The following is a 12,469-nucleotide window of genomic DNA, read 5'->3' as shown; positions in this document are numbered from 1 at the left end:
TCTTCCAGTCAGAAAGTGTGTCAGCTGCTGGAGCACTAGAGCCACATACTTGCAGCCAAAAACCACCTTGCAGCAGCCTTGGCTTTTCCACTTGCACCTCAGATACTCTCTTCCCATAATTTAAATCTCAAACCTGGTTTCTGGCAATGGTCTATAGTAAACATGAGATTGTTTCCAGCTGCCAAAGTGTGAGGGGGTTGGAGTTTTATCTTGTGCATGTGTGTTCAGTTTGCATCTTCTAATATGGCATGTGGCAGTCTTGTACTGAAAACAGGGTATTACAGTACTGCCAAATACTGCTGCTCTTGAAGATTTTTGACTGGATGCTGTATTTGCTTAGTGTTATTCCTCGGAAACAGAAAAGATCAGAACAACACTCTTTAAGTTGCATGATCTTTCCAAGGGTCTTAGTTTCTGTAACCAGAAGGTCTGGAAAAAAGCTGTAGGTCTGAAGTTCACTTAAGTAATGGAGTATCAGTTTGTATCAGTCTGCTCTGGTGAGACTTCTGAAGTACTGTGTCCATTTCTGGGCAACCCAGTTCAGGAAGGACAAAGAACTACTGGAGAGGGTCTAGGCCAGGGCCACTGAGATGCTGAGGGGACTGAAGCATATATAAAGAGAGGCTGCCAGAGCTGGGACTGGTTAGTTTGGAGAACAGCAAACTGGGAGGAGATCTCATGAATTCTTACTAAGGGGTAGGTGTCAGGAAGATGGGGCCAGGCTCTTCTCAGTGGTCCCTAGTGCCAGGATAAGAGGTAATGGGCATAAACTTGAATACAGCAAGTTCATGAGGAGGAACTTCTGCATTGAAGTCTCCTTTTCTGAAGACTTTCAAGGCCCCCCTGGGAGGCATTCCTGTGTGACCTACCGTAGGTGATCCTGCTTTGGCAGGGAGGTTGGACTCTGATCTCCAGAGGTCCCTTCCAACCTCTACCATTCTGTGAGGTATGACTTGAGAATCTTATTGTTGCATTTAAGTCAGCTTTGTTTCTCTTTCTTAAATAATTCAAGTATGTTGGATGTGATTCTGAAACCCTTAAGGTGTCTACCTTCCCTCTGCTGCCTCTGAGTTAAAAGCAAGCACAGGTAGGGTTTCTTACATTCCTTTGGCTTATGACAGCCACTTTGAGAGATTCACCACTCCTTCACTGTTTTATAGGCTTACATTTGGGCTTTTCAGCTTTCATAACAGCCTGTGATTCCCCTTGCCACCCCTCAGCAAGTTCAGTGCAGTCTGTAAGCTGAAAGCAGGCTGAGCTCATTGCTTTTCTGAAGATTTTACTGGCTGCTTGGATGTAACCAGGAAATAATTTTATTGAAGTCCAAGGCTGCAGAGCATTTCAAATTGTCAGTATAAAAAAGAAGCTCTGAACTACAAAGTATGCCCATTCCTTGTCTGCTTACCTGAAGAGCCCTGAGCTTCTCAATGAAATTAAAGCTGGTGCCAAATAATTGCAGTCATAAGCATGTGAGATTGCTGTGTTGAATTGTTTTCATTCCATGGATTCTTAAACCGAGAAAGATCTTGAGTGTTTTCTCCCTGGTTTGTCGTAGACTCAGGCTTGGAAGAGCTGAAATCTACTCTTCCACAGGGGCCCAAGGTCACTATTCTGCCACATGTTAATAGTATGTGGCTAAGGGCTTCCTTATTCATCTGTGCTTGGCTCTTGGACAGGAAATATATCTGGAACCCTTAAAAGCAGAACCTCTGAGTTCAGATCATCTTGTTTTCTTCAAGATAGCATAATTTTTCTGTTGTTGCACTCAAAAGCTCTTTATGCCACTTCCCATCCAAGACTTACTTCCTTACCAGGCCTTTTCTCTATCTATACCTGTAGTGTTTGTTACTGTATGATAAGCACTTGTCTACATGTTTTGGTCTCTCCAGGTGTTTGTAAATGCTGGTTATGGTCCTTCCCCCTACCTATGTCTTGTTCTGGTTTGTTTGGTTTATTTCTAGTCTCTGGTTGTTACTGATCTGTGGTGTATTTGGGATTTTGAGGTTGGCTGTATGTTGCTGTGTTTTTAGTCTTTAGAAAAGGTGAAAAAACAGTTGTATAGATGAGCTTTTCAATCTGTTTTTTTTTTCTGGTGTGACTTTTGGTGTGTTTCTGTTGCTGGTAAGCTTTTTAGGCATTGTTGATGTTTGGGCTGTGGGGAAGAGGAAAGCAAACTGAAGTTTGTCTTTATACTAACGAGCTTTGATTTTCTTTGTTGTGGGTTTTTTTGAGGGTGTGACTGCTCATCTGTCATCTTTGCTGACAGTGCTTTAGGATCCCCTAAGCCTCTTGGTTTTCAGCTGAGATTTCCTGCTCTCTTGCAGCAGAGCTTCCTCCTCCATATACTGCCATTGCAAGCCCAGATGCCAGCGGTGTTCCTGTCATAAACTGCCGTGTGTGCCAGTCACTGATCAATTTGGATGGCAAGCTGCACCAGCATGTTGTGAAGTGCACAGTTTGCAATGAAGCTACGGTAAACCAGAGATTTTTTTTTTAGTGTTGGCTTTTTGTGGGAGCAAGTTGAAAGATGTCATTGGTAGAATTCATCTGAAAAGAGTGCATCCCTTCCTACCATCCCTGTGCAGGACCTGTCAGCACAGTTGACTGTTAGTGTAGCTGACATGCAAGTTTAACAGCTGCTGGCAGAAGGATGGTCATAAGTAGTTGAAATAAGTCTTGGTGCTGTTGAGCACAGAATGTTTCCTTCTGGGGAGGGCAAAAGCAAAGATGTCGTTTAAGTAATTGCTCTTCTGTAGAGAAGGCTGAAACTAGTTTTAGTGGGATGAAGAGAAATGAAGAATTGCATTATTTCAAGAGTAGAAGAAACAAAGTAACCCACACCCTTCCCTGGATGTGTGCTTTCCTCCTGCAATGCTGTTCAGTCAATTTGTTAGCTTGCTAACAAACCACAACACAGCAGTTTTGAAACTCATAAATGGTAGGTTCTTTTCCAATGATCACAGATCTTTTTGCTCCTCCTCCCCATTTCTTAATTCAAGTCTTTAGTGTTTGGCCTCCTGCTTCTCCTTTCTTCCCTCCTGCTACTTTTTGGTTCAGAATCTGATACTGCAGCACTTTACACCTACTAGGTGCATCTGCATGAAAAAATCAAAACAAACAAAAAGAAAACAAACAAACAAACAAAACCCAAACCAAAACAGTAGATTGGATTTATTTGATGAATATAACTTCAAAATATAACCAGAAACAGGAAGCCTTAAGACTGTAAGAAAACATCCTCCTTTTTTTACTTCACTTCAGAGTAGAGCACCTACCATTAATACTCACTTTCACTGCCAGTGGCTAATGTTTCAAGCCAAACAAAGCATCTTGCAGCTTTTGATTTGCTGTATAAAAGGGACTCGGGAACTTGACTCCAGGTTGGAGAAAAGATAATTGCAGTACAGGTTAAACTGACATTACAGTACAGTGATGTCTACATATTCTGAGTGACTGAGAGCCAGACTGTAATCCTGTCACTGCTGTATAAAGCTGTTGTACTGGGCAAGGAGGCTTCCTTGTTATTTTGACTGGTTCTTCAAAAAAGATACCACTACTTCAAGCTCATAGTTTAAAAAACAGTGAAACTGAGGCCTTACTGGAATATGAATTGGTTTTCCATCATTCTTTTTTGCTCTAGTGAGGAAATTTGCACTTTCTCAGGGAAGAGAGAGAATGTTTCTAATTTTATCTTGACTCCAGTTCCCACTGTAAGAGGAACTGCATTTCCCTGGTAGCAAGGACTTGTCACTGAAGTTGTTCTGCTTTGTCACACTTTTATGAGGAGTTAAAAACAGATTGCTCTGGCTTCTGATTTGTGTTCTCTGGTGGTTTGTTTTTGTGTTTTGTTTAGCCAATCAAAAACCCTCCTTCAGGGAAGAAGTATGTTAGATGTCAATGTAACTGCCTCCTTATCTGTAAGGATACGTCTCGGAAAATAGGCTGTCCAAGACCAAACTGGTAAGAATGAAAAATGTCTTGAGATTGTTTTCTTCAAATACAAAGCTGCTCACTGTGTTTAATATTTAAAACTAAAAGAGGTTCAAGAAGGGCCCTGAAGCACAGACAGTTCAGGGCCAGGTTAGACGAGGCCTCGAGCAACCTGTTCTAGTAGATGTCCCTGCTGATGGCAGGGGGTTGGAACTGGATGATCTTTGAGGTCTCTTCAAACCTAAACCATTCTGTGATTCTAAGAGCATTACTGAATGACTGCAGGCACAGGTTCTGTTAGTGTGGGTTTTGCTTAATTCTTTTTTATTTATTTACTATTAAAGGGGGGGGGGGAAAGGATGTATTTAGGGGGTCGTCTTAAGTGTATTTCCTATTTTAGCTACTTCCTAAGGAACAAAAGTTATAAAGAACAACAGAGAAGAAAATATCTTGTTCAGGGGGCTTAACAATTTTTTTTTGCAGACTTGATTATAGCAAACACACAGGTTGCTCACTTTGCTTGGTTCAGAGTGATGATTTCAGAATGAAATAGGAGAAGGATCAGTAAGTTGACTTCAGCCCTGTCCTCCCTTCTTATGCTGAGTTTTAAATCTCCTCATAGGCACAATTGCTATAGTGAGCATTCTTACCATTTGGCTTAGGGTGCTAGAGGTCCTGCTGAGATAGGAGTCATTTGATTGCAAGTGGTGGAGCTCTAACAGGGAAAAATGAGATGGAGGCTATGCTGGGGACATGTGAATGGGAACTCTACCATATCAAATGCCCTAGTCCCAAGTATGGTGGCTATTCTGGTTTTGAAATAGCTTGAGGCTTTTAGAGGGGGACTTTAAAAAAACAAAACCACAATATGGGAAAACTTAAAAATATTTCAAACATTTTCTGAGTGGAAAAATGTTTATGAATAGATATTTCATTTGCAGTACATCATATGGTTGGTAACCAAGCTGAATCCAACTACTTAATTGAATTAAAATAATCCTAAAAGCATTTAGTTCAGATGTTTCCCTAAGACAGGCTCTGTATTTGTCTTTCTAGAAGATGAGCAAAATTGAAGTACTTGAAAGGAAGAACAAGAGTTGAGTATATGCTCTAAATGGAAAGCTTCAGACTGAAGACAGACCATCCAGAATACAGTTTTGGTTGTATGTAGGGAGAGAGGCAGTAGAAGTTAAACAGTACCTGAGTTTTTTCTCCTTCACATTTTTCATACTAAGAAAGTCTGATCCTCCTTCTGCTCTGAGTTGGTTAGTTTGAGTATTGTCATTTTGGATGGACAAATTGTACAGCTAAACTGTACCTGAATTTTTCTCCCCTTCACATTTTTCATGCTAAGAAAGTCTGATCCTCCTTCTGCTCTGAGGTGGTTAGTTTGGGTATTGTCATTTTGGATGGACAAATCGTACAGCTAAATTGGAAACACATTGAGCATGAAAGTAAACACTTCAACTTTTTAATGGTATATCAAGTGTATTTAGTCAACCTGGGGTGCTTTTCATTTTTAGTTCACTCAGTTTGAATGGAGTTTTTACTGTGCAAATGTAGATATGCTGCACTTATTGATATGGTTGACAGTAGCATGGGAAGGAAGAATATCTGACTTGGTTAGGAGAGTCAGGTTATGGAAGAGTCCTTATGCTTTCTACATGACTCACATGGGTATGTAGGTTCCAATTCATGAGCTTGCTTAACCTGGGTATTAAGATTTAATTTTCCTGAGGAATTCCTGCCATATGAAGGCTAGACTTTGATCTCGACAGCATTCTGGCCAGTCTTATAGTGAAAGAGAATGCTTTCAAAACTGAAAATGAAAACACTTTAGAGAGACCCAAACTGATGCATTATCTGTTTAAAAAGATTATATTTTTAAAGTGGGAAATATTTGGTAGGAACTGAGTTAATTGCTTAAACTCCTTATCCTGCTTTTTTCCTGCCTTAATTACATGTACATCTAATGTTCTTAACACAGTAGACGCATCATTACTCTTGGTCCAGTAATGCTGATCCCAGAAGAGCAGCCAGCTCAGCCTGCCTTGCCAGTTCAACCAGAAGGAACTAGAGTGGTATGTGGGCACTGTGGAAATACGTTCCTTGTAAGTAAAGCAGAAGATTCTCCTTCTAACTTAACTGTGCTATCCCTTGAGCTATTTGTTGTAAGCACTTCAAAGAGCGTGTTGCCTCCATCTGTGGCGTCATTGGGGATCTAAAGTTGCTTCTGTGCTCATATTGCTGTGGATATGCTGGTCTTTGTTTGGCTATCTTTACATGCATTTCAAGAAAACTTCTGACAGTCTTTCTGTGTGTTGGTCTTGCTGCTGAGTGATGTGATAGTGGATGGGGCTGGAAAAGGAAGTTTCACTTGGAGTTCTGTTTAGGCCTGCAGTGATAGTTGTGTTTTGCGGTGGCTGAAAGCAGTTCTGCCCTATGGCACTTGCATTTGGTGTATTTATCAGTTCCAAAGCTGGAGATCTTGCTTTGTGTGTGAGGCTGTCTATTGATTGCAGTTTTGAAGTAGAGCAATGCAAGGATGCCCTTTTGCTGTTGAACTGTTGTCAGCCTTTGACAAGGCCAAGGGGCTGCTGTACTTGAACTTTGATTTAAGAAGGATCTTTGCAATACACAAGTTTAGTTTTAGCTTCATTACCCAGTGATGCTCAAATGTTTGTCAGGTTTGTGGCTTCTTGGAAACGGCTGAGAGAAGTGGTACAGCTGAAAAACCTGCATAATCACCAGAGGGGTGGTATGTTCCTGAAACAAGCTCCTAGGATACATAAAAACAAGAGAATACTCAGGTGTATTTTGTGAATGGAATGAGGAAGTTTAGGGAATGGCCTTCTGTGTTGTCTTGGATCAGCAGTGAGAGAAGGGTTTGCTTGAGATGAGCTCTGTAGTGAAAGAGACTTGTTCCTTCAGATCTTTGCTTCAGGCTTATAGATCAGTAAGGTGTGCAATGATGGCTTAACTACTGTAGCAGATGATGAATGCAGAGGGTGGGAGATGGCTCAGCCTTATTTTTCTTTAAAGAGCAATTAGGGATTTGATTCTGAATTTACAATTGGTGTACTATGTGAGAAACCATCAAAGGGCTGCTTGAGAAATATTCTGTCAGTTGTTTCTACCTGTTTATTAAATATTCCTATTACAACCTGTACCAAAGATCAGTAGCTGTAGCCAGAGACAGCTGGAAGTAGGTTTTTAGTTTGCTTTTCTAAAACTACCAGTATCTGTGACCTCAACTAGTAAGAACATTGTATACAGTATAGAATTGTGTTACTAACAGGAAGCTATCGAATCTGTGGGAGAGAAAAAACATCTCAAGTATATATTATAAACCAGGAATCATTTGTTAAAGGTTGCCTTTTTAGCTTTTCTTTTAAGACAATGATGTTTTACAAACTGATGTACCCCCAGGATCTCTGTAGCTTGCTGCAGAGTCACAAATATTATAATGCAGTTATGTTTTCTAGCACAACTTTAAAACTGCACAGGCACAAGCAGTGCTGTGGAAGAGTTGCAGTATTGTGTGTCTATCACCATCTTCTCTCTGATTTGTTTTCATTATTATTATTGCTTCCAAGGGAGAGTCAGTCAAATTCTCATTACCAAATAATTGACCTATCTTTGGGGTCTTTCTTAATAATGGGAGCTTTATCTTTATTCTTGTTTTACTTTTCTCTAAGTGCAGCACAAATGAATTCTGTACTTTACACAAAGAAGTTCTTTAGCTGAACATAAGTTTAACAAACACCACAAAAACAAAACAAACCAATAGGAAAGAAAACAAACACAAAACCTCAAAATCAACCCAACAAACCCATAAGAAACCCCCTCCAACAACAGGTCCATAAAGGCTAGGTTTCATAGAATCAACCAGGTTGGAAGAGATCTCCAAGAACATCCAGTCCAACCTAGCACCCAGCCCTAGCCACACAACTAGATCATGGCACTAAGTGCCTCATCCAGGATTTTCTTGAACACTTCCAGAGATGGCAACTCTACCACCTCCCTGGGCAGCCCATTCCAATGCCAATCACTCTCTCTGCCAACAACTTCCTCCTAACATCCAGCCTAGACCTCCCCTGGCACAACTTGAGACTGTGTCCCCTTGTTCTGTTGCTGGTTGCCTGGCAGAAGAGACCAGCCCCTACCTGGCTACAGCCTCCCTTCAGGTAGTTGTAGACAGCAATGAGGTCTGCCCTGAGCCTCCTCTTCTGCAGGCTGCACACCCCCAGCTCCCTCAGCCTCTCCTCACAGGGCTGTGCTCCAGGCCCCTCACCAGCTTTGTTGCCCTTCTCTGGACACATTCCAGTACCTCAACATCTCTCCTGAATTGAGTAGCCCAGAACTGGACACAGCACTCAAGGTGTGGCCTGACCAGTGTTGAGTACAAGGGCAGAATAACCTCCCTTGTCCTGCTGGCCACACTGTTCATGATCCAGGCCAGGATGCCATTGGCTCTCTTGGCCACCTGGGCACACTGCTGCCTCATCTTCAGCTACTATCTCCCAGCACCTCCAGGTCCCTTTCCTCTTGGCTGCTCTCAGCCACTCTGTCCCCAGCCTGTAGTGCTGCTTGGGATTGTTGTGGCCAAAGTGCAGAACCCTGCACTTGGCCTTGTTAGATCTCATCCCATTGGCCTCTGCCCACTCATCCAGGCTGGCAAGGTCCCTCTGCAGGGCTTTCCTACCCTCCAACAGACCACACCTGCTCCTAGCTTGGTGTCATCTGCCCATAGCTACAAGACTGTGCCTGAAAAGGCTAAATTTCTTAATTTGGAATTTGTCTAGATGAGTTCAGATCTGATGGCCACTGTAGGGAGCAGAATCATTTTGAACTTCCTAATCCTACCTTCCAGTTTACTTTTTTGTGGTACCTTGAACAGAAACCCTCAAAAGTTATTAGAGATTTGAAATTTGCATTCTTCTGTGCTGAGTTACCAAGAAACAAAGTTTTGGCTCACTTTATGCATCTTTCCCACCCTTCTTTGCCCTCTGCCTCCTTCTATGAGTAAGCTTCAGATTCTGCTGTTGGTTTTTTTTTGGTTAAACCCAAGCAATTTTCTGATTTTGCTTGAGTCAGTACAGAAGCAAAAAGACAAACCAGAAGTGCTTTAGCCAGCCTGGAAATTCAGCTTTGGTGGAGGCATTTCTACCCTTTGAGATCTCCATACTGTAAAGCAAATACATAATGCTAGGTGTGTTTCTCACCAGCTCAGTAAGCTCCCTCCTTCACTTGGCAGTTAATAAATTAGACAAGCAACCCTGGAGTGGCAAAGTCAAACTGTGAGCTGCTTGCTCTGTGCTCTTTTAAGAGTATTGATGTGTTCACTCCCTTTCCAGGAGCTGTTTGCTTGGCTTTTCTCCATCTGAAAGCAGAAGTATGGGCTGTGCTTTTCCTGCTTCTACACCTGTGCTGTGTGTTTCCTGACTCTTTTAGCACATGCTCTAGGCAATGCAGTGCCTTCGAATTTCTTTGTCCCAGCTGGCACAGTGACAGTGGTGTTGCAGCTGAACCATTGCTACTTATTCACGTTTTGTTCATTAGATTATTTGTGTGACCTGGTGGAGTTCTCTTCTGTGTTAAGGTTTCCACTGTTACTGTTTCAAGTTCAGACAAGTGAAAATGTGGTGAACAGAAAAGGATGGCAGGATGACAGTTTGAACTATCCCTGCTGCATCTGGTTTGGGCTCTCTTGACAGCTTCTGGCCTTGGTTTGTGGATGAGTTGCTGCTTCTGCCAGTACTAAGTCAGTCATTCTCCACAAGCTTTCTTCCAGAGGTCTCTGCCTGGGGTGATTTGTGGCTGTCAGATACTGAGTTGCATTCGGAAATGGTGGCAAGCAGGGGAGGGGTATCCCTGTGTCCCACTTCATCCTTTCCTGCTGCCAGAGACACCCTCAAGGTCAAGAAGCCTGCAGCAAGCTAAGCCTCAGGCCAACACCTGTGGTTTGTCAGCTGTGCTCTGTCAATGTGATTAAAAAAACCCACCAAAACTAATGAAATATTTCAAGTACTACTGTTGAAAGAATTGACTGGAAAACCCTTTTGCTTCTTTAGAAAATTAAGAAACATTTTAATGTGTAGAAGTGTTTTGATTTCTCAAAGGACACAACAGGAGTGGAGGAGATGCTTTTTTGGCATAAGCAGCTGTATGCAGGGGTGTGTGGATATGTCTTCTGATTCTTTCCCTTGCATTGAGTATATTGAGAACTATATTAGGCTCAGAAGGAAGAAAGTCTGACATATTCTTCTAGCAAATCCCTTGAAGGGTATCTGGATTTGTCCACAGTTGAAACATCTAAGTGCTCTCTGAAATCCTCCTCTGCTTCAATACATCTAACTAGGGATTTGGGCTATTGTTTATTGTGTTGCTTCAATGGGAAAAAGACAGTTTGTGTTGTTGGCAGGGAGCTACATTTCATGGGAAGTGTAACCTCAAGTTACACCAAACTAAATTAGGTCCTTTAAAGCACTCTGGGATACAAGTAAAAATACCAGCTTTAAGCGTGATTTAAACTACTTCTTAAATCCACTAAAATTCCAACAATTAGATTGTGTAGGAAAATAACCTCTCCCTGCCATGCTAATGTGATCTGAATTCTTGGAGTTTTAATGTCTTTTTGCATTTTTTTCTATTTCTCTTTTCTCCTGCAAATATTCCTGATATTTGCAGAGGTCACCATATCAGCACATCTGTTGGCTTCCAGGTAACTCTCAATTAAAACAACTCATCAAGGCTTTTTCCTTTTTCACATGAATATTTAGAGCCCAAGTGCATTTGTGTTTGTTTTCATTGATAATTATGGCTATAATCATCAGAAGTTCTAAAATAAAACCTTAGATGAGTAACTTTTAGAATGGAGATGCCTGCCCTGGAATAAACCAATATACAGAAATGAAGTTGGATTCCAAATACATTTTATGTAGATTTTCTTCTGTTTCCAGAATTGGAGTTTAAAATCTGAGAGAAAGTTCTGAAGAGGTCTGTTTTCATCCATTTCATCACTGTCAACCACACCAGATCCCACTTTTCCTGAGTGGAACCGAGTAGTTTGACAGGCATGCAGGCAAATTGCCAATTTGCTTCTCTGGCAGGAATGTGGAAGTAGAATTAATGCTCTTGAAATGCACTGCTCAGGTGGGGAGCATTACAGAAGCTTTACTTCTATTAAGGAATAAAATCCAACTATGCTAGAAGAGTTTGGCTAAGTCTTTCCAGATAAAAATATTTAAAACTAGTATGTAATTGGTATTGTAATTAGAGACTTCAGAACCAGGAGAAAAATGAGTGGTTTCTTATATGTGGAGAACTAGCCTCATTAGAATTAAAAGAGGCAGGAAAACATACTCTAAATACCACAGATCAGAACTTTGCTCACAGCAAAACCTGCTCAGACTGCTGAGGCATTGCAAGCCACATCCTCTTTCTTTGCATGTCAAATCACAAATTCATTCTCCATGTTTAAGTGCTGCTGTGCCACAGCTGGGTCCAGTTTGCCATACAGGGACAGGCACTGGTTTTGATTTGTTAGCAGCAGTTGTAACAGCACTACTTGCTTCAGCAGACTGACTTCTGATTTCTCAAAGTGATAAGGAGGGTCTGGATGGAGGTGTTTGGTGGTCTGTGCTCTGGCTTCTTCCCCTGCTAGTAATATATGGTGTGGCTTTGGCATAAATGAAGAAGGAAGTGAAGAGGAGACTATCTAAACAGGAAACTGTGCTAACTACCTGCACTTGAAAGGCAAGCAGAAGAGGGCAGCTTACAGAGTGAGCTACAACAATCTGCTCCCCCTCATTCAAGGCAGACAATTAAAATGTGTTTAATACTTCTGATATCTCTGAATGAAATGTAAATAAGCCTGCTGGTTTTAAGTGAGTGTAGGACTGTGCATTCTTTGGTTGAAGTAGTTCTAGGCATTACTTTCACCAAAGGTTGTTTCCCACAGTAATTTTAGTCTGTGCATGGAGAAGGTTGTGGCCACCCCATGTATGGTTTGATATGGGGGTGCTGGTGGACAAGAAGCTCGGCATGAGCCAGCAGTGTGCACTTGCAGCCCAGAGAGCCAACCAGATCCTGGGCTGCATCAGGAGAAGTGTGGCCAGCAGAATGAGGGAGGTGATTCTCCCCCTCTGCTCTGCTGAGACCCCACCTGGAGTACTGCATCCAGTTCTGGAGCCCCCATTACAAGAAGGACGTGGACGTGCTGGAGTGTGTCCAGAGAAGGGCCACAAGGATGCTCAGAGGGCTGCAGCAGCTCTGCTATGAGGACATCCTGAAAGAGTTGGGGCTGTGCAGTCTGGAGAAGAGGAGGCTCCCAAGTGACCTTATTCTGTCCTTCCAGTATCTGAAAGGGGCCTGCAAAAAAGCTGGGAAAGGGCTTTTTAGGCTCTCAGGGAGTGACAGGGCTGGGGGAATGGAGCAAAGCTGAAGATGGGTAGGTTGAGGCTGGACATGAGGAAGAAGTTGTTGAGCATGAGAGTGGTGAGAGGCTGGAATAGGTTGCCCAGGGAGGTGGTTGAGG

The 12,469-nt window shown here is 42.2% G+C and overlaps 1 protein-coding gene across 2 annotated transcripts in view; it reads left to right on the top strand.

Moving 5' to 3' along the window:
• The window catches only part of PIP4P2 (phosphatidylinositol-4,5-bisphosphate 4-phosphatase 2), a 28,525-nt gene that overhangs the window by 4,153 nt on the left and 11,903 nt on the right, over positions 1–12,469 (top strand). The window contains exons 2-4 of one of the 2 annotated variants that reach the window (XM_064154669.1): positions 2,328–2,473; positions 3,854–3,960; positions 5,918–6,041. In XM_064154669.1, the coding sequence (XP_064010739.1) occupies positions 2,328–2,473; positions 3,854–3,960; positions 5,918–6,041 (377 nt within the window). Of the gene's footprint in view, positions 1–2,324; positions 2,474–3,853; positions 3,961–5,917; positions 6,042–12,469 lie in introns of both variants that reach the window. The other variant, XM_064154668.1, reaches the window with a different exon arrangement.

The sequence above is a fragment of the Pogoniulus pusillus genome, chromosome 14 (genome assembly GCF_015220805.1).
Source record: "Pogoniulus pusillus isolate bPogPus1 chromosome 14, bPogPus1.pri, whole genome shotgun sequence".
Classification (NCBI taxonomy): Eukaryota; Metazoa; Chordata; class Aves; order Piciformes; family Lybiidae; genus Pogoniulus; species Pogoniulus pusillus.
Note: the sequence above shows the minus strand (reverse complement) of the source record. Positions and strands in the feature narration are given on the sequence as shown.